At 52.5% G+C, this 22,147-nt stretch overlaps 3 protein-coding genes across 3 annotated transcripts; all 3 read right to left on the bottom strand.

The window, feature by feature from the left end:
- Positions 1-6,414: 6,414 nt before the first annotated feature.
- Positions 6,415-7,767, bottom strand: A1O1_05899 (uncharacterized protein; the record flags this gene model as incomplete). The annotated part of the gene is made up of 1 exon (XM_007726783.1): positions 6,415-7,767. One exon carries the CDS (start codon positions 7,765-7,767, stop codon positions 6,415-6,417), a length of 1,353 nt encoding a protein of 450 aa, XP_007724973.1.
- A 7,043-nt stretch (positions 7,768-14,810) lies between these two features.
- A1O1_05898 (uncharacterized protein) lies at positions 14,811-18,415 on the bottom strand (the record flags this gene model as incomplete). Its single annotated transcript, XM_007726782.1, has 5 exons — positions 14,811-15,048; positions 15,154-15,251; positions 15,366-16,081; positions 16,133-17,254; positions 17,305-18,415. The coding sequence occupies 5 exons, from the start codon at positions 18,413-18,415 to the stop codon at positions 14,811-14,813; spliced, it is 3,285 nt and encodes a 1,094-aa protein (XP_007724972.1).
- A 1,571-nt stretch (positions 18,416-19,986) lies between these two features.
- A1O1_05897 (uncharacterized protein) lies at positions 19,987-21,015 on the bottom strand (the record flags this gene model as incomplete). The annotated part of the gene is made up of 1 exon (XM_007726781.1): positions 19,987-21,015. One exon carries the CDS (start codon positions 21,013-21,015, stop codon positions 19,987-19,989), a length of 1,029 nt encoding a protein of 342 aa, XP_007724971.1.
- Between the last annotated feature and the right edge of the window lie 1,132 nt (positions 21,016-22,147).

Raw genomic sequence — 22,147 nt, 5'->3', positions numbered from 1 at the left:
TGCAGCTATTCTTGTACGGTGTTGGAGGTCTTAGCCAGCCTGATTGATTGACCTCATAGATACAAACTTATCCACGCGCTATAGACAGACAGACCTGTTCCACCGATTCCACTACGTCGTGATCCTTAGACCTCCGTCGGATTGTTCTCAGGGGTGAATGGTTAGTATCCCGATTCAGGCCTACCAGCCCCCTGAGAGAATTGACACGTGTTAGCAAGGCGAACAAATACCAAGACACCTAGAACTTTTAGTATTATGAGATCCAAAGGCATCAGTCTTGGGTTCACCCAGGGGACCAGGGGCTGTTGATCTATCTCATTTTCCATTCCGCCAGCAGCTCGTCAATCATGATTCACAACTCTGACGGGTTAGATGTATACTGGGACTTGAGTTAGTGACAAGAAACACACACGACGCAGAACGTCAAGAAGACATATGAACCACCCCTCGAGGCTCCTTGGAAAAGGCTCCAACAGTTACTGACTAGCCTCAAGAACATGGAGTATATGACGAGCGAACCGAACGTCGTATTGTTCGTCGGTCAGACTTAGCAAGGGAGAGCCTAGAGGAGAGCAACATATCGAGCGGAACAGGGGGTGCACCGTGTTCAAACTTCAACCCGATCCCACCTCCTTTCTCTGTTCAACTTCCAGACAGGAAAGGAGGTGGGGATAGTCGACTGACGAGCCTACCTTGCACACGTGTCGAGTTGTATATGAAGAAGAAAGTATACGCTTCCTCGGGGGATGGATGGGTCAAGAGACAAAAGTCAAGTGCTTAGATTCGGAATGGAATGGAATAGCCACCGACTTTACTCTGTTCGTTTGATTGTGAATATATCATATCATCCTAACATGTATAAAACTGATTCTGAACCCGAGTACGACAAGATAGCTTCTGTATACATACATACATACATACCTAACTAAGGTAAGGTATCCAACAGCTTGAGATTCGAGACCTCCCCGGAATTGTTGATCTAGATCCCTACAGTCAAACAGTCATCCAACCACTCTACTTTGAGTACCAAAGCGAGACATGTCCGAGGGGCAGGGGGCAGGGCACTGTATGAACAAGAAGGGACCGGAATAGCATTTTCTTTTTCTTTTGCGGATTCATGGAATTCGTCCTTTTTTCTTTTTCAAAGGGGGCCGCGTCTGAGAAAGAATCATGACAAGGTTCAGACTCCTTCTTTCTGTACGTGAACCTACCTACCTACCCACCTATACCAGTGTGAGAGATCGTGACTTTTACTCGATGTCTGTGAAAAATAGAGCCTCTTGAAGGCCTGGGGCGCCGACTGAACTAAACTCATGTAAGGACATCCGCTTTTCAGATATCTCCACATTGACCATGACACCGAGTTTTGGAGTCGGCGCAGCTATACCCTGTGTATAGAAAGAGGGAGGAGGGAGAGAGATTTATCAAGGGCGGGCTATGCTTGTCCGTGTTAGAGATTAGTACGATTCTGCTCTATCGCAGACTCGCGGCCATAGCCAGGACAGTGCAGAAGTGAGTATGACGTCTCCTCGCCTTTTCACTTGTAATTGTGGACTGCCCACAGGCAAAAAAGGGGGCATATAGAGCACCAGGAGCCCGAACCTACCATCTTCTTCCCTCCCGAGCTGTTTCCCCTTTTGCCTATAATGTCCAATGTCCATTAATCGCCCACAAACCTGACCGCGGACTCACTTGGATGTATTTGACCATAGATGGCTCTTTTTCTCTTACAGCGGCTAGGCCAAAGTAGCCTTCTCCCACGGTTGAGTATTGTATAGGACACCAAAGAGTAGTATGCAATGCCGGAATTCCGCATTGAGGTCAAACGAGACCAGACGACACATGATCTTCTCTCGAATTCTGGACAGGTAGACAGGCACAATGGCAGGAGGACAATTGATATGTATGATCCAGATCCAAATCCAGTTCCTGCCAAACAGCTGAATTTCTGAAACAGATCTTGATTGTGAAGTGCCATTGTTTCTTTTCTTATCCTTGTTTGGCCACATTCGTCGTGTTCATCGTGTTATCCAATGGGTATGGCATCTTTTGAGAATGTCAGAGCAGACTTGATAACACATTTGCTCTGTTCTCCGTCTTTTCTTGCCAGGGGCAGAATATTGGTCGCGTAGCAGAGAGACAAATGAGCCTGTCCTGCCGGTCCTCCCGTCACTCAGGATTCTCGAAGAAGGGGAGACAACGGAGGGAACTCTGAGGCTGATTGCTGCGCACAAGAGGACCAAACAGCCTACGGAGCCAAAGTGGTCCTTATGGGTATGAGATGTGTATGTGTATGTGTATTGCGCCGCAATCTGCATGCGCCCTTTTGATAGGCGGTGGATCGCTCGCCCAGGGACAGGAAGATAGGAGAAGAGACAAGAGAGGTGCTGAGGGCTACAAGGCGTCAGATAGTTCGTGTGAAGGGGCTAACCGGCGTGCGCGCGAGTCAGATAGGTAGGTAGTAATCTATCTAGAAGTGTACTTGTTAGCCAGGGCGTCAGTCTTGAACCAAGAGGGGCCGGTTGAAGGCATCCAAATTGCAGACCTTGTTATTCCAAGTGACCTGGTGTGTTCGCTTGGAATGAAACTAGCACTTTCTGTCAACAACAACGTGCAGCTTTGTTTGATGGGTTGTACGGCTGAAAATGTCTGGCGCATGGGCCAGTATAATGCATCTCTGAAAGTGCCTGGCTGGCCCAAGCAGCAAGCCGCTACGTTCATGGGTCAGCTCGTTCACAACACAATAATGGTGTAGAATGTGGAAAATGCCCGAGGCAAATCAGTCAATCACCTGAGACAACGCTTCAGCCGCTAGTTTGAACAAGGGGGACCCCGAGTTATGTGACCCTGCTTTGAGAACGCGCTGGCTTATGAGGACAGAGACAATCGAAGATAGAGAAATGAAGGGAGCACGCCATTGCTGCCAACCAAATATGTCGAAAACATCTAGAGATGAGTACACTAGACCGTGACCAGCAATCTCCAGCCGGCAAGATAGAAAATGAGACGCGCCAGTAGGGCGCTCTTTGATAAACGCTCATCCTCGGTGCCAGGGGAGGCTGGCTGGATGCTAGAGCTGGGGCTCAATTAGCCTTCTGGTGAACAGGGTTGTCTCCCTTGGAATTCGTAAAGAGAGTTTGCCATGGTCCTCTTAGTGGTTGGTCGCCAAAGTCAAAATTCGGCACACAAAACCAAGCGAACAACAAGCAAGGGGTAGGTTGCTGTCGGACTTCCAAAGCCTGACCGCAAGGACGCAAAGAAGGTCAACACAGCCGAAAGCCCACGCGGCCACCTATCGCTCAACCATAACCCTCGGAGCACGTCGCGACAGACAAGACGGCTATGTCGCTTCCCCAGGGACCACCAGTTCATGCCGCAACAGCAGTCTTCAGTGCAGCCAGGGCTGGGACGTCTGATTAGTTAGATACTTGCTTGCTTATCTGATCATCCTGGGGTCCAGCAAAACCGTCAGTACCCTTGTCGCAGAAACAAACTTACGTGCACGGATGACACACACCCCCCGAGTCATATTCGATCAGGAACGATATTGTCAGAGATTCTCCAAGGGGATAGTTGGCCGTATAGACCGCCTGGTTTGGGGTTGGTAGACTTGTGGAAAAGACGATTGTGTCGATGGCCTGTTACTTCCAAACTACTTTTCTGTGTGATTGAGTAAGAAGTCGATGCCGAAGTGCTGATGCTGGACACTAGAAAGATTTGCCCGCTCCCATGCGTTTGTCTTCTTCGGCAGCAGCAAGCTTGTTGTCATGGCGATGCTTTGAAGGTGGGAACATCCATTACCAGCACATTGGTACAGTGGTTTGGACGAGGGCATCTCGAGCAGTACGTAGCATTCGCGACCCCTCCGCTGGTCCGCAGGGTGGCAGTCTGTGTGACTCGAAGCATACAGTACTCTGTAGGACAACATGCCTAATTCGGGAAGGCTGCGCGTCGTTGATTGTTGTAGACAACTTGAAAGCTCCATTGTAGCTTGTAGGTGTGGGTCTGCCATCGGCTCGAACGACCACGGGGCTTTCCGAGTATAGGGACTCGAGAATCCGTCACGACCAAGCATCTGGCGCCTTGAGATGAGCTTGGGCCTGAATCAGCTATGTTTTTCGGCAGTTCAATAGTCTTGCCTGTGCTTGCAGCACGCTGTTGATCCATTCTACGTACCTCCATAGAATTCCAGCAGCAAATGACATTCCGAATAGTCAGTGTGACTTTTCTTGGCTTTCTCCATGGCTTCTGGATAGTACAGCGTAGAGCATGTGACAAGGTGGAGATTGATATTGGAACATGGTGAAAATATGGACCAGCTGTGGATAACACTTACTGACAGCGGCACAGGTCCCAAAAGACGCAGAGCCTTTCGTTTCCTGGCTTTTCCTCCTTTGAAGCTTACTGACGACACATTCACTCGAAGAGTCCGCTCCACGCTCCACGCATACGTGTTGGGGAGGTACTGATTCGCAGCGTGCGTTGGGCGTGCGCAGTGGGCTAAGGAGCTCTTCAGGGGCCTAAGCCTATCCATTCTGACGGGCGGGTTTTATCGCTGTAACCCCCTGATCGGGGAGTTGACCAAATCCTCCATCAAGAGGGTCAAACAACTGAACTTCCGATGAGCGTTGATCTGCACTATGGCCCACCACCGGAAGTTGCTTTCATTGGATATAAACAATGGCGTGAGTTGGGTGTATTGATTCCAATGTTTCATGTTCATGTCATCAGAAATGCCATTCCAACTGAGCCGAAAGTGTTGGATGGAGACATCATTTCGAATCCCTGTAAGCCCTCAACTGATCGCGCCCCATCGAGACAGTAACTAGGCCTATCGACATCGGTCGAAGGGCATCTGAGCCGATTCATCAATAGTAATAGGACGATCATGCGAGAATCTACGGATCAAAGATGGCGTGTGCTGTCCGCCTTCATCTTGCTCCTAACAACCGCGGCAAGGGGTTGTGGGACTACCGAGTGACTTAGTCGATACTGTCTCTTCTCGTCCGTAGGGCGTGACGTACTGTCGGTAGTTGTAATCGGTTGGCGTGAGCGCTTAGGCCTTCGTTGCTTCAATATCTTCTGAGACCGCCGATCCCATCGAGGCCCGGGCTTACAGTTCCGGGTACGAGGGCCTCGACCGTCCATCGGCCTGGTGGGGGAACTTCGGAGGATAGGAACATTGTATTGATTTCGGTCGCCTCACCGATTGAGCTTCGATCTGCAAGATAAGATCAGCCCACGCCTCGCAGGTCAGACACCGAAGTTTGACGTAAAACATAGAGCCAACCGGATTCGTCGCGGTTCTTCACTGCGCAGAGGGCGAGGATGGGCAGAACAGCGATGCCTGCGACAACCTTTGTTGCTGCACACCTGCAGTCATAAAGCAAGCGAACACGTGATGCTGCCTGGAGGTGGTCACGTGATGCGGATGTCGTCGAAGGTTCAGCCAACCCCAGTTGGTAGATGCCTAATAAGGTACTTAAGAGACTAAATTCAAGTAAGTTTGCGCCTACAGAGTAAAAATTCCATAGAACTAAAAGCTGAAAATGTATCTTGCTTTTCCTTCTGGTAAGGATATCGCAAGTAACTTCTGCTTCGTGACCTCGGCCGTAGCCAGTGCTCGCTCGGCTATCTATAAGAATTTGGATCTACCTGCTTGATATTCGCAGATGACCTCGCCGACCAAGCGGACGGCATCACACGAGCACAACAAGAGGCCTCTAGGTGCGCACAGCACCATTCCTCTCCTGAAATCAATCATTGCAGCAAACGCTCCGGCACCAGGACAAAAGTATATCAAATCCGAATCATCGCCAACGTGGATCCCGTCCTTTTTGAACCCATCCGTCCATCCTCCATACCGGCCGTGTCGTCGTAACCTCCAGTTCCCTATCCTTTTCACGAATTCGCCAAACCAGATCCTTGAGGGAAAGAGATAAGACACGCCTCATTTCCGAAAGACCACATGTGGGCCGTGCTGAAGTGGCCCTGACAAACAGAGATAACTCCCCATGCTTGGAGAAGAGATCCCTCGTGCTGAAACCAGGATAATTGTGTCCAGCGGAAATGAGCATGGATTTTTCAAGGGGTGAAGCTACTATTTCCAGGCAAAAGACGTGCCGCGCCATCAATCAACACTTTTCTGCCCAAGCTTAGGCGTGTGATAGCTTCGATCATCTGCAGTAAACGCGACAATGGATCTTCGTCACAGGCCGGAGCGCAGAGACTTTTGTGGATCGCTTGAGAGCATCCTGGTAGAGCATGACTGTCCATTAAGCGACCACGAAAGGGTCCTTGTAAAAGGTTCGAGACTGTGGTCGTTCTTGTCCCCCAATTAGGCGTCGAGTACAAATAGCTCCGTAGAACATCCGTGTGTGGTGGATGTGAATGGCATGATCTCGTACCGTGCTCCTAGTGAGAATGATTCTGAGCTGCCCACTGGCCCATATGAGACTGCTGTGAATAATGTGGCTGCGGAATGGGTTGTCCAGTTGCATCAGGATAGTAAGGCGTTCTCGGGCTCTGATAAAGCTGCGCCTGCTGTGGTCCAGAATCCCTGCGATCTTCATACTTCAACTCGGGCCCCGATGGCTGGCTTTGGCGCGTGTGGTCCATGTGCGACGCACTCGTGTTGACAGAGTAAGGGCTCGTCCGGTATGGCGCAGGGGGTCTGGAATCCATCGACACCGGGCTCAAATTATTGATGGGGGGTTGCATGTTCATGGGCGGGTAGATGCTGGATTGGGTCGGGGCTCTGTCGGGCATCATCGTCGGCATCGTCGTTGGGGTCGCAGGGATGGGTTTGGACGAGGGAGGCAGCGAGTTGTTGAGAGACTCATAATTTCGCGTGTAAGCAGCCTGGTCATATTGGTTGTAGTCCGACCGCTGTCCCTGCAAATGTGGTGTAGTAACGGGTGAGGGCATGTAAGTTGCTGGTACGGATGCCACGTTCATGCCATAGGCAGACGCGTTGGGCTGCTGGCCCATGGGTGGATAGCCTGGGGGCAGGTAATACTGCTGTTTGTTGTAATCTTGTAGGTACACTCCTCCTGGGTTGACTCGGTATCCGTAGGCGGTCTGGCCTCCATCGACATCGTCAACCTCTTCTATTGGGGATCGAAAGCTCTGTTTTGAGATCAGCTCGGCTCGGGGACGAATATACTGGAGATTTTCGGTTTGGGAGGGTGTTCGCAGGTTGCTCGATAAGACATCGTTGACATGATAGTAGGATACCAGATGATGGGTGACTCCCTGCACGGTCACACTCATCGTCTTTTTGACGAGTCCATCCTGTTTGAAGCCGTATGAATCGACAAGTGACCCAATAAGTTGTCTCTCAACCTCGGCTGCCGCGCTGCGCTCTCCTCCTAGGGGACCGGACTGTCCGTCCGAGAAGGATCCTCCGTCTGATCTGGCATAGGGCTCTCCAGGGCGAGTGGGCCGTCTCTGTTGCTTCTTCATGGCGCGCTTCTTTTCGCCAGGAGGGAAGGGCTTGTCAAGTTCGCGATATACCAAGAAGTTGCCGAGAATGCGACTAGGAGACCAGGTCACCCCGTCCGTCCACCTCTTGATCCCCGACGCATTTTCTTCGTAGATGAATATGCAGCCGCTCCTGATCAAGGTGCTCCGTTCTCGATCGTGCGGTCGCCGGGGCACATGTGACAGATGGCCCTGCAGACAGGCTTCAAAAAGGATAAGAGCGTCTTGTGTAGTGGCTACATGACCTCGGAATGTTGGCTGAAGGGCTGCTCCGCCAGAAGACATTGTCGAAGCTTGTCGAAATGGAGAAGTGCTAAACCACCGCAGTCAAGCTGGGGAAGTGAAGCCTTGTGGGTGAAGGTTTTCGGAGGTCGAGACTCTAATCTTAGGCGAAACTCACACCACAAGATCAGGGACATGCGTTTGTAGAAGGTTGCAAAGAGCGAAGACCCGATAGCAGAGTGGTGATGAAGAAACTCCAAGTCACAGAGCGTCTCGTAGACGTTATACGTATGTTCGGTTGGCGCTAGTTTGTGTGAAGGTGAATTCTCCCGGTCTGTGTGTCCTCGAGGCTCCCCAACCGATCGGCGCCCGACCAGAGGTTGGATCGATGAAACCAGAGGATGGGACAGAAACCAAGTCAAACCTCCTGAACCGTCGCTCTGCAGCAGGACTCAGGTTGAAATGAAGCTCAAGGGCAATGTTAATGTGTCCTCTCTGGTGAGAGACAAGACGCAGTTGATCGCGAATTCCCACCGCCCACCACTGCACCCGGAACGAGTTGCTATTTACTGAGAGGGTAAATCACCATCCAGATATCCTCGAGGCCACCAAGTGATCCGGGGCAAAGGGTTTGGCTTTTGGATGACCTTTTGGATGTTGCTGCAGGCGCACGCGGTTTGGCTCTCAGCAAGAAAGCGTGGACTCACTCAAGAGTTCGAGGGATGATCTGAAGGCCCGCTGGGGGTCGTTTGCCAGTGGATTTGCTGGTAACTGGTTATTGAGGGGCCCGCGGAAGTTAGAATTCGCGTGCCAGCGGCAGGTAAATGCTCAGCCACGCTTAAGAGATAGCGCCAAGTCAAAGTGCCTTTTTGGAGAGTTCGGTGTCGAAGCTGCGAGTCGCTGAATGGAGAGAGCTGTGGACAGCTCTGGATTATAGACTTTGTGCGTGGAGCGATCCTCTGGCGGGGAGTGTCTGTCCCTGGAGGGAAGAAATATGGTTAGAGGACTGGCCGTGCGAAAAAGATCAGGAGCAGGGTGCCAGTCAGTCGTGTCCTGCTGTGGATGACAGAACACAACTAGGGCCCGGAGAGCGGGAATGCTATGCCCTATGGATGGTTGGGTCACCCGCTGACAAGACGAGATGTACGGTGGCCCGATAGACCAGAAGACCGTCCAGATGACGGGGCCGTATTCGATATGATGCTAGTGGTGGTGGTGGTAGTCGTGGTCGTGGTCGCCGTACAGTGACCGTCCTGTCATGCAACCACCCCCGAAGAGACACCCTTTATAGCCGCGTCGCAGCGCTTCCTGGTTGTAGGATGTGCCGATCTCGTGAGCGTACTGTGACCGTCTTTCTACCAAGCGAGACCGGAATTGAATCTCAAAGAATGGCGTGCAGCTGAGCTGCCTGAGGTTGGGCGAAGTAACCCCCCACTTTACAGACTGGGAACGGCTTCGCTTCACACAACCAGCTATTGCATCCACCCCAAGGCACGCCCGTGAGGTCGTAAGGATGGATAGCCAGTGATGGGGCGATCGCCAACCGCCTGAAGCGAACGCAGAGCTCGTGCAAAGAAGATTGAGAAGCGGGGACAGACTGGCTTCAACAGGGGCACCAACGATTGACTTCCGGGAGCCCGGGGATGGGTTGATAGTCGCAGGCTTGGGCAGAGGAAGCCAGCTGCCAGCGGTAGAGTAGCTGCTAAAATATGAAGGTTTCTGACTGATCTGGCAGACAGAGACCTAAACTCGGAGCTGAGAATGTCTTATATAACATACAAGACTCTGTGGGTGTCGTGCGGTCGCGCAAACCGAATATGTCAGGTTATGATATCCGAGGTTGTCTCGCTTGCTCAGGCTCAGAGGAAAGCCGCCGACAGATGTGCGTCTTGGGAGAACGAGCGAAGAGGTCAATCCCTGCCGTTTCGTGCAAGAAACGAGAATGACCGGAAATTTTACCAGAGCAGGTCTCTCTTGCTCAGGGCCAGCATTTGCACCTGCAACTGCGCCTGCACCTGCATTTGTCCTGCGCCTGCGCCTGCGCCTGCTGCTTGCTCGAATTGCCCAGGTGCCAAAAATGTCCCCTCAACGGGCAAGGAGGTGCGCCTGACAAAAACGGGCACTACTCTGTACACACTACGCACCGCGCACTACTACGGAGTCGCTTCATCCAAAAGAAAACACAGACCACGTCGGGGGGCGCAAGGCCAGGCATGAGCCACCCAGCAGGCCTAACCACCTCACTAGACAACCCTACCGACCTTACCAACCCTACCAGCGCGACTAACATGATTGCTAGCACGGATGAATGACCAGGGGTCGTCTGGTGTGGCCAACGGGGCGCTTTCCGATCGGCTCATCTAAGTCTTTCGTATCCGACGGGACTAACCTGACACGATTGGCTCTGTCGAGAGGACCACTACATCAAGCCTAAACGAGAGTGGGCTGCACGGGTTGGCAGATGGCAGATGGCCAGTGGGATGGATGATTCGCCTACGAGTCGGCAAGTCTCCTTCTGCTCGACCTTCCATCCTGGCGGCGTTATATCGTCTTCTTTTCGTTACAAGTCCACGCACACTGAAGACAGGGCGAGGACCTCCCTGCCCTACCCTGCCCTGTCTGCCGCGTGCTGGAGGACACGTCTCCTGCGTCGCTACAACATGGTGCTCGGGATGTGGGGGAGTCCACCGGCTGAACAATCCTCCATCGCCCCCGTTCGGCCATCCCGTAAGCGAAGATCTGTGGTACATGGCAGCAATATCTATGCAAACATCACTTCCACAAGCCAAGCGAGGAAAGTTTTTGTTCTATGAGGACTTGACCAGCTGGGGATGATAGGACGCATCGGCGCATGAAGGACGACAAGCGACGTGTGAATTGGGCAGTCGATCGACAAGAGCGAGCAGGGGGGTGTCGCGGTACACTTCCTCTGCGGCGGATGAGGATCGGATACAGCTAATACAAAATGCCATCTCTCTCTCTCTCTCTCTCTTCATTCTTTTGGCGAGGATGGAGGGATGGAGGGATGGAGCCTGTGAAAGCCGTCAGCTGCCTGCTCCTCTTTCAGCACTGCAGGGGTGACGCGGCTGAGGTGCTCTCTCGTTAAAAGTGCCTCGAAACCAAGGTCGAGAAAAATTCGTCGGCGCGCCATGCAGCTCCCTCATGAGCCGCTTCGCAGGTAGAAAAGGTACTGCTTTCAAGTCTTGCCTGGTCTTGCCTGGTCCTGCCACCGTGCACGTCCATACATCTGTATTCGGCGTCCCCAAGTCGTCCTCCACTTTAGACTTTCTACCAGTCAATAACGCCTTCTGGTGCTGCAGATTAGGGCTGTGGCTGGCAGTGGGCCCTCCCGCTGGGCCCTGAGATGAGACGCAACCGTGCTTCGTGGATTGTTCTTCCCCATGTCTTGCCTCTTGACCGAACCCTCGCGGGTTCTTCTCTAGCGGCACGCCAATCTGATCCCGTCAGCTCGGTCCAGACTGTTCGAAGCCACACCTCCCCTGCACTGCGTGTTAAACCAGCCCAATCGTTGTCGACCACCTTGACTCAAGATACCCAATGTTGAAGGGCGCGTAGCAGGGGTGTTCATTGGCAAGACTCCATCTAGGACGATGGGCCGGTCATGGTATGCGGTTGCAGTAGTACTATAGGCCATATTGCGCTGGTGGGAGCAGCGATAGGCAATGCAGTGGGCTCCACCTCTTTCATCCACCAATGAAGCCCATAGTCAGGGATCGAAAGCCTCGGAACAAGAAGAGCCCGGATGGTAGTGGATGTCTGCACTTCAGTGTGGGCTTCTAGGATAGTGCCGCAATGCTAGATCCCTCTGAAAGTCTGTTTCCGTCGCAAGGCGCTGGGTACTGTCAATCCAGATTTCCGGTGTCATCGCAGGGTTCGATACAACCGTCAACCCACTCGTCGGGGACTTCTTCCTAAAGCTCTAAGGGCCAGCACTCCTGCTGGACTTTCGCCATGAGAATGTGCTGCGTAATATGTTCCTATCGGGCAGAATAATGGAGGAAGAGGTTTTGCGCAAGAGTCAGGCACATCTTCAGTGTACAGCACATGGGTAGTTTGTATTTGTAACAGCATCAGCTCTTCGAAGTGATATTCTCCCGCATACGAATCTTGTACGTCCTGCAGTACCCCTGCTTCAGGACTGTCAAGCCCACTACCGTGCTTGGAAAGGTCCGGCCGTAATATTACTGACGTTGTCTGAGACAGTGATGAATGGTGCCTTGTGTCAGGCCAGGAGAAAAGGAGGCGTGTCCCAGCACAGTGGTACTGGTGCAAGTCATCGACGCCGCTTAGGGGTACTCCCATGTTAGTGCTGCAGCCGGACAAGGGGACCATCCAGAGATTTGGGCCGAGGGGGGACAAGATGAGGGAGCACAGGATGCAACAACGGCAACAAAGCGAGTCTCCACCTACATAGCAGTGTGAGGTACATCATTCAGGTAGGTAGTTCTGCGCCACCCACTGCCAGTGCACCACTACCCCCTCCGGTCTTGAACCGGAGTGACACCGTACCAGGTAGCGAGTATGCAGGCACGGAGTATCGGCGGCGTCGCGGACTGACGAGAAGGTGTCTGTTCGAAGGCGCCGATCGAGCCGATGGGAGACGATAGGAATGGTGTGGCTGAACTTGGGCGAGGCATGTTGTTTTGCTCGAGGGAAAAACTACTTGAGTGGTTGGATTTGAACAAAGTGCAGTGAACCCCGGCACCCATTTTTAGTGTCGTAATCATCGCTGCAAGCCACCGACCTGCATCTGCGGTTCAGTTGGTGAGCCGAAAGTCTACTGAACAGCAGCGTTATTACCTGCCTGCCTGCCTGCTACTACTGGTATCCCACTACCTGATCGATCTCTTGACAGATACCACGCAGCATTATACTGCTCAGGAGTAACAGGCTACTGGCATCTCAATCGGATGCTGTTTAGTAGAGGTTGTCCTGTCTGTTTGCCTCCACAATTGGGCAGCAGTGATACTAGTAGTAAAGTGCTTCGGTCAGATGCAGTGTGCAAGTGTTCTCCAGGCGAGATGCTCCAACACCGGAATTTGGGGCTAAGCCCTCTTCGGCACAAGTGTCGAAAATAGTTTCTACCTCTTTAGTACTAGCTGACCACTAATAGCTTGCATGGGTGCCTGCGCCTGCGCCGGCGGCAGTACGTACTATCTGCGTGCTATGTAGCGAGGTAGATACTACCTAGCAGGTACCTAAATGTGAGATGTCTTCACACTCTCACGAGTCCAGGTACGAACGCAATGACTCTCTCCTATCACAATCCCTCAGCTTCATTTGTCTCGATCCCCGAACAACTTCATCCACAGATCCTACCTGGTCAACTACATGTTCGTTTGTCCCTGCCTTCATAGTCCAACGATCCATAGCGGCCGGCCTTGAGTGCGGTTCCGATCCCAAGTCACTGAAGGACGCATGCAATCTCGTCTACCCTCCAGCATTCCCTGGCACTCTGATGTTGTTGGGAAGGGGAAAATCCGTGGGCGGTTCTGGCCTGCGGAAATCCTCCATCCTTGTCGTTGATCCTCCTACCCAATCACGTCGAGCTCGTCTCGTTGCAACCTCAACCGCATTGGGAAGTTGGGACAGTCAGGTCGAGCATGGGAATTCCGGCCTGAAATCTCGGTACTGGACATGGTTATTCGCTGCTTCCACTAACCTGATTGGCACGTATCGCGGCTTGGCCACACGGAATCCCTGGCAGGCAACATGGTATCAGGAGCAAGGTTGTATCGAGCCATTCCCGCACACGTTCGAGAATTTGTTGTAGCCAAGTGACGGCAACATCTTATGGAGCTTCGTCATGATCACTTCGCCCATCCATGCCGATTCGGATACCTGTGAAACCTGTCATGAGGTATTACACTGGGCTCGCCGTCACCAGGATGCAAGACGTTCGGGTTTCTACTTCAAGGTAACCTAGATGGGACCCGGCCGGACTGGATCCCTCTTCTGTGTTGGATGCCGATCCATTGTTGGATACCACCTGACCAGAAGAAGAGTAATTAAGGGAGAAGTTTGTGTGTGAATACATGCCCCTGCCGTTCATCTATCCCAGTATGTGAAGATATGTGCACACTCTAAAGCCAGGGTCAGGAACTCCACCTATTCAGGAGTCAAGGTGTGTGCGTGCCAAAAGCTCAGCAAGAGGCCCATGAGGACAACCACTCTTCTGTAGGTATGTTTCGAGATTTCCATGGAGCATGGTGACAAGTTGAAGGGGAGCAAGGGGGTTGGAAAGTTCTGAAGAAAGGCACGCGGCCCGTCGGACCTTACGCAATGTTTACCGCCGTGGTCCAGCCTGACTATTACCGCGTCGATGCCTCTACTTTCCCACGGTCGGAATCGGATCGTGTGATAGTGGAATACCAATTCCTGCTCGGCAGACGTCTTCGATCAAGTTTGCAGAACATCGCAGTTACAGAATGGGAAGGCTCATGCTGTCATTCTTCGAGCATGAATGATTGATTCCCGGTTGCTATAACCATTTTCTTGCTCCAACGGGGTCCTGACTGGCGTCAAGCATTGTTTGATGTCTGTTTGCAGTCGACCATCCAAGTTTCTCAGCATCTCAGTCCGTTCGACCACACTACTAGCTGGTAACTGTCGCCAAGGTGGAAATCATCCTTGTTCAGGTCGGGAGGGCTTGGCCGGCATCAATATTACGCATCATGTTGCTGTCCTCAGTTCTCTGGCTCGCCTCATGAAAGCGGATTCACATGTTGTCTACCTATCCACAAGAGACTTGATTGCATTGTCATGCCGAAAACTCTCCTTGCCATGCGAGAAGGGCTGCCTTGTTCATGGATTCTGCCTTCGTGCGCTAGCTCCAGCCTCCCTACCCTAACGATAAAGCCAACTGCCAGCATCGACTAGCCTTGTATCAAGGCACTGAATTGACTTTGGGAACTGGACGAAGCGAGTCTGCAGCTATGCCAACTTGGACACGCCATTGTCGAACTGAAAGTTTACGCCTCCACAATGGCCATTCTATCTGTATGATTTGTCCAATCACTCAAGTTGGTTGCACTAGGCTTTTCAGGCTGTCATCGCACAAGTCGTGATGATAGCCGTGTTCGTTTTCAGTCAAACATGGTCCACGGCTTCTTCCCTTCAAGCCGCTCCGCAGGATATCGCATCGGGACCGGCACGAGATGATCGAACATCTCAAGGCCTGCCTTCTGACCCATGTCCTTTTCCTTATTGTCAGTAGTGCTAGGGCAGTTGTCCTCTGCAGTCAGGGGAATGATAACACCGCACTCCCAGTTACGACAGTTCAACTTTGGTTGTTTGGTGGCTTTGTCCTGCACCAATCGTCCCCTAACATCAGACAGCCGTCAGCTCCGAGTCTGATGATTTTTGAGGCCAGACCCTCAGCAAGCAAGGCGGCCGACGAGGCAGAAAAAGGAGTAAGTTTGGGCTTACCAGGCGCTTTCGGACAAATTGGCACTCCCCACGTATGCCCATCCCATCTTTGCGAATCCACCGGTCTCCACCGGCGCTGCATATCGCACAAACATGAGCTATGGGAATGTCAGCATTTGCCATCTCCTCAAAAGACACGGGCCCGTCCGGCTTGAATTGCCAGCCCAAGGGACTCCAGTGGGCAATCTGCCAAACAAATGCATAACACATACCTTGTTGTGCATGAGTAAACCTTGACGAACGCTAACGCAGTCTCGCAGGTTCGACTGAGGGAATTTACCATTCTGCCACCACTTGGACGAGAAACAGATGGTCCCAGCGTTGGCCGGCCCTCCCTTTGAACGTCTCACGGTTTCGTCGCTGGGGTAGTAGACCCGCATCTTCTCCTTCCAGTCATAATGATAATGACGGTGATCGTGGTCGCTGTCGATGTCAACATGCTGCTCGCCAGAATCTGCGCGTTTTGGAACCGCCATCCGTGCTCCTGAACCTTTTTTGGCCGCCGAGGTACTACTGGTTATGCGTTTGCTTGAGCTCGAGCCTGTGCGTCTGTTGTATTCCTCTAGGCCGTCATCCCCCTGAGCAGCCAGATACATGGAACTCATGAAGTCGTCGGTCAGACTGCCCAGCGAGGAGGTCACGTAGTCGAGCTCGATAGGGGCGCGATGTCCACTCCCGCCACCGGCAAGACCCAGGTCGGTGACGGTCTGGCCCAGTCCGCAAACTCCCGTCGTTCTCCAGCTCTGGCCCAGCCCTTCTGGCAGTCCACCACTGGCACCAACGTGCATTCCGCCGATGGTGTGCACGAAGCCCAGCTGTGCCGTCTCGCTGAAATCGAACAGCTCCAGTTTTCGGATCACATCGTTGGGGACGCGCTGCGCCTTGAGAAACGTCGTGAGGGCCTTCTGAAACTGTGTTGTCGCTGTTGCTGTTGCAGAAGTCGTCAACGTCGATGTCTTGTCTTGACCCTTGCCTGGACCTTGATCCGGTTGTGCATTGCCGATGACAGTAGGACCATGCGTCGCGAGGTTGGCAAGGCCTGTTGCTGACGAGCCCGGCTTCTTCATCGGCAGATCGATCAACCAGACTGTATTCTCCATGAACCCGCCGACGCCCCAGTCGAAATCGACAAGATTCGCTGTCGGCACGACGATACGGCATCTCGGTCCTCCTTCTTCTTTGTAGAACAACAGCATCAGCTTGCTGTGCATACAGTTGACATTGGGTTCCATAGGCGGGAAACACAGCCTGACATTCGGAATGCCCTGGAAATCCGCCTTGAGAGCCTCTCGCTGCCCGGGGACTTTGGCGTGCATGACGAGCTGGAACTTTGTGCGTTTCGTATCGAAGTGCTGGAAGAGCCAGTCGAAGTTCCAGATGAAAGAGGACAAGAGACACGATTCGAGCGAGGAGGCCGGCGAGATGAGCGTTGCAAAGTCGATGGTGTTGCTGTTGCTGTTCGGTTTGTCTGCGCCATAGCCTTCAACATGTGTTTTCAAGACAACGCCTTTAAGATGGTAGTTCTGCCTCGCGTCTCTTGCAATTCCCCCTGCTTTCATAGTGCTTGGAACTGTACCGTTGTGGGAGGTGCTACCGCTGGGTAGGACGGGACCCTTCTTGAACGAGGGACCTGTCGTCGAGGCCGAAGCAGACGCAGTGGTTGAGAGTTGTCGCTTCTGGGCGGGAATTGATTGAGTGTCGCAAGACCGTCGAAGCGGTGGAGGTGAGATCGTTCCCTGCGCTCGTGGTCCAGAAGCGAGATGGTCGACTCGTGCAGCTTTGTTTCTGTTGCTGCTGGGACCTGTAGTGTCCTCGGTTCCGCCCCCTTCACCTTCACCTTCACGCTTCCTCTTCAGTCGAGCGAGACGCTCCGCTTCCATTTGTTTGCGGTCAAGGCCGGTGAGGTGGAATGAAGAAGGAGGAGGATTTGAGGTCTGCGTTACCACCTTCGCTTCCTTGGAGGACGGGGCCATCGTCGAGGAGCGTGGTGCTGCCTGCGGTAGGGCTCGAATTTGGGAAGACGAAGAAAAAGAGGTCACAGCTCTCGGCGAGGGAGAAACGGTCTTGTCGTCGTCTACATCGTGCAAGAGGGTTTGTTCTGCTGGATAAACAACGTTAGCTTTTGTAACAAAAGGAGAAAATGCCACGCACTTCGGTCCACTACACCTCCAGTACTGTACTGACCTCTAGTCTGTGGATCTCTGGTGTCTTTGTTGTGATTGTTTCCTGAAATGCTTGTCGCATTAGGAGGGATTGTAACTCCTTCTGTTGCACCACCGACTTTGTGTGTGAATGTTCTTCGCTTAGGGTCGAGCTGTTGTGATGATGACGAAGCAGCATTGTCCACGGTATCCAGAGCTTGATCGTCCCGTAGAGATAATGCAATCGCTCTTCTCAGGTCTTCTTCATCACTCCGGTTCGCGTCGACGGCATCCGATGAGTTTGCTCGCATGTTGAGATCGTCGTCATTGTCAGACTCAAGCAACGACAGGTCAATTTCGGGGATTGATGCTTGTTCTCGAGCTTTGCCTTTGCCTTTGCCTTTGTTGTTGCTCACAGCTAGAGATCGTCGAGCACCTTGAGTCAATGCTCGAGAAGTTCCGCCTGATGTTGATTGTATCTGGAGGTCATCGTCATCGTTGTCGTCGACATCGCTTCCAGTTTCAGTCCGGCTCCCTGTGCTTTGCTCTTCAGCTGAGCCTGCCTCCAAGTCGACAACGTGGGTAGGGATGGCTTTGTTTGCACGTCCCTCGGCTAGAGTGATATTCGGCCGCGGGGAGATGATCACATTGTGTATATCTATAGGCCGGTCATCCAGCGTGACAGTGTTCGCTGCCGCGTCTTGATTGTCGCCTGTACCGATCTTCTGAGCGTCTTCTCGTGCCCACTTCTCCTTGAACCGGTCCATCAGGATTGTCATGCGCTTTTCGTGTGTCACTGCGGCTGGGATCTCATCGCCCTTTTCGTCGAACTCAACAGGAGAGAGTCTGCAACCGCGACATTTTGACTGGCCGTCCGGAATGAGATGTTCTTCATATTTGAGCGTATCGAGGTCGTATCCACCGTGCAGCCGTCCTCTGACAGGGACTTGGTCCGCAAGTGAACGACCGCTTTGTGTCTCTGAGATCGACTGCGGTGCACCTGGACGGGTCGAATTTGTGCTATTTGATGGAGCAATAGCAGCAGGGACAGTATTGATCGCGCCAGAGTCGTCGTCAGAGGATAGATCGACAATATCAGGAGGAATGGTATTGGGCGGCATGGCTGTAGAGCCAGTACTCTGGATGGTGTCTGGCACTGGCAGTCCTTGACCGGGAGAAGAAAAGTTGTGAATCTGATACAGCGCGTGGGGTTTGGTGTCTCTTATCCGATCTGTAAACTAGCAGCCAAGCACAGGTTTAAGTACTGGCGCATCTGTAGTTTGTTGGGCAATGGATCTTGATGGTGTCGGCAATCTGCATATCCTGCGACGATCCGTCACCGACACAAAGAAGCAGAAGATGCTTTGAAAATTCCAGGTGTGGAAGGAGAGGAGAGAAGACGAGATCAGAGTCAAGAAACGCCGATTTGAGTTTGCCCTCAGAGTGACAATTGATGAGCGAGGAACCGGATCTTTGAGAAGTGCTCGTGGCGTGCCAGTAAGTGAATAATGTTGCTGTTGTGCTGCTAAGTTGAAAGAGTCGCCGCGCATGCATGTGATTGTACCTTATGCTGGCAGCCTCCGTTTCCAATCGTCCAAATAGTCGATGGCCGTCTCTTAAGGCCGCTGCATCGTACGTATCATCAAGGCTGCCCTTGTGTGTATTTCTTCTTGCGCACCTGCAGAGAAATAATCACACGGGACCCAATTGCTGTCCTCCAACCCTTGCTCCCTGTCCAAGAGAGCAGTCAACAATGTTCGGGGAGGAAAGGCGTGGTAACAAGCATGAGAGAAAGTATCCTGTTGTTCTCTCAGAGTCAGAAGCAACCAAGACGTACAATGGCAAGGGAATTGAACTGTCTTGTCTTGTGGATGAGAGGTACTTGGAAGGGCAGAGTGGTGAGCAAGGCTGTCCAATCATAGAGGTCGCCAGCAACCGCCGTACTAGTAGTAAGCAATACGTGGAGGCCGCTGTTATTGAATGTTTTGGTTTCGGGTGGATTTGATGCTCACGACAGCTGAAGAGAAGAACGGCCTACCACCACAAATAGGTGCTTCCCATCGCTCTTGCAAGTGGCCAGAAGATGGGTGTGTGCCTGACTGAATAAGACCACGCTTAGGAGAGGTTCGTGACGAGTCCGTTAACCGCTCGTTGTCTCTGGGGCCCGCTCAGGGTCACTCAACTTGCTGGTGAGCCGATTCGAAGCACGATCCCCAAATGGCCGTGGATGGGAACATCTGCGGGTTTGCTTCGATGGTCCTGTTAGAGATGATGTCGGAGTGAGGTGGATGAAGTTGTATGCGCAGCCTACTGGTATTTACGACCTGATACAAAAGTACATATCACGTGACTTCGTGTCTTTCACGTGTTTACTGCTTGGAGGCTGGGAGGTTGATGTCTACTCTCTACTGTATCCCTCGTATATCTCAGGCGGGCAGTCTCTTACTTAGTACAGACACGAGCATTTCGTCGCCGAAGTCAAAGACTTGTATATTCGTCTGCTATGGCTTCGTGGATTCGCGTGCCTCTGTCCACGAAATTAGTGCCAACGGTCGTTTTTTTGGATATACCAGGCCGCAAGGAAGCTTCTCTCCAGATCGACCTCTGCTAGGCGTCCCAAATGTCCAGACAGGCTTTTATCATTCGTGCTTCCCATACCAATAATCGTGGTCTCGTTCGTCCTGTTCATTTTTCACCGCCTAGAAGTCCCGCCAAACCCGGTACTTTCATGTCTCGAGCTAGAGTAGCTCGAACTTGAACTGGATGTCCTTGGTGGAGATGGAGCAGGTCTGGCCGCTCCTCCTCCTGCTCCGCCAAACCATCCTCCAGTCGCAGGCGGCACTATCGGTGGCGGAGCAGGCTGCGCGCGTTGGGCACCGGCCCCTCTCCCAGCAAGGTAACCTGCAGCAGCTCCAGCGGCAGTACCTGTCCAGAAACCGGGGCGCCAACCTTGATCAGGAACTCCCCCGCCCATCCAGCCTGCATTGGCCGTTCTCGAACTAGATCCCCATGTTGCCTTCTTGGGCCGCGGAGGCCGTGGATCGTACGGAGGCGGAGGGTCGTCATCATCACCACCGCCTCCTCCACCTCCGCCAAAGAAGCCACCTCCTCCTCGTGGCCCCGGCCTTCGTCTTGTTGCTGCAGTGTCATTGCGCCAGGCATTATGCAGGCTGCGAAGGATGATGAACAGAACGAGCAAGAACAGCGCCATAAAGAGATATCCGGCGAACTTCTCGGCTTTGTTTTCCTTGCCAAAGTCTCCAAAATCGAAGGGTGATTGTGATCGTGAACCGTACTTCTCCTCTCCCTGATCCGTCAAGAGTAGTCTGTATTGCACCCCGCAGCTGCCTTTCAGAACATATGGATCTTCGCTGCTCTCGTAGCCCTCGCACGTCACTTCTGTGCTTCCGAGCTTAAACTCTTCAGGAAGAGAGGCTTTGCAGCTCCACTGGATGTTGTTCTCGTCATAGTCGGCGCCTTCGTTCGTGCAGCGCATCACGTCGACGGAGTAGAGTTTGCATATCGAGGCTGGGCCTACGCATTGTAGTTGGGGAACTGGCGCGACTCGTCTCGAGGATGTCTGTTTGCCTGCGCGGACTGTGATCGCAGAGACTTTGGAGAGGAGAACGGCATCGCGCGGCACCTTTCTAGGATTCGTCACCCGAGCGGAGAGGGCGGTGCCTGCGAACAGGAGGGTTAAGAGGGTAGTAAGTAATTTCATGGCGGCGAAGGTCGTCTTTGCAAGCCAGGTACGTAAGACTAGTGGTAGTAGGAGGCTCGAGGCATTCTGGTGAGGTCACAAACCTGGAAGAAATATAGCATCCCCTTGGTAGAAAAATAGAGCGAGGGCGAAAATCCATCAGAATTCGACGAGCCTCTCGACCCATGATAAGAATCTGGAGGAAAGAGATACTGTGGCCATAATGAACAAACGATGAGGCGGAAACTTTGGTGCCTGATTTTACTACTAGTGTTGGCTTTGCGCTTGCGGTGGCGATGGCGATGGCGATCAGATGGAGGGATTCCAATTCCCCCCAACACGCATCGCCACCAGCCTCATCACCGCCACCAACACCGACGGGACTTATAGATGGCAGTATATCCTCCTCCTGTAGTTGGATATTCTGTCCTATTGACGCGAAACGAGTCTGTTTACTCCGATTTTTGTGCTTATAATCCATGCATTCTCTTTCGTAGCTCTCGTATTCCCATCTTCTTCTGTCAAGGAGTCCTACGTAGCGATTAGAAGCCGGCTTTGGCCATAATATGCTCTGGCTAGTATATATTTGTAGCCACAGGTTCATCAACGGTTGTGCCCAACAGCATCAGAATAGCTGCGTCACTTAAGCGGAACGTTCGTCCTGTCAACTGTCTTTTAAGTCCCGAGACTGACATAAAGGCGAAAACCGCTTGAATGGAAACCCCAGATATCTGATGTCCTGGAGCGATGTTTCGTGCCCTTATTCGGTAATGCATCTCCGACACGATGCATTCTAGAAGATGCGTTTATCGTCAGGACGTGGGCGGTGGTAGCAACGTTCGAGCTGGTGACAATATCAAATCTCAGGACATCGGCTACCAATTTCCCAAGCTGGGGCTGAAGAATCGGGAAGAATAAGGCCAAGAGCAGGCCGACAAGTCTGGTCACAGAGGCCATGGTTCGTTGAGCACAAAGGTCAAAAAAGGGGGCCAATCTCTGCTTCTGCTTTTGCTGCCACGGGGCATCAGCAAAGGACATGGTGGTTCCACACAGTATGCGCGTAATCTCTCTTTGAATGTGTTCAACAGGATACAGAAGTGGAATATTGTGGATGGGAGACGACCGTGACGCTAAGATAGTTTACTGGCCTAAT

Source organism: Capronia coronata, assembly GCF_000585585.1.
Source record: "Capronia coronata CBS 617.96 chromosome Unknown acBCG-supercont1.5, whole genome shotgun sequence".
Lineage (NCBI taxonomy): Eukaryota > Fungi > Ascomycota > Eurotiomycetes > Chaetothyriales > Herpotrichiellaceae > Capronia > Capronia coronata.
Note: the sequence above shows the minus strand (reverse complement) of the source record. Positions and strands in the feature narration are given on the sequence as shown.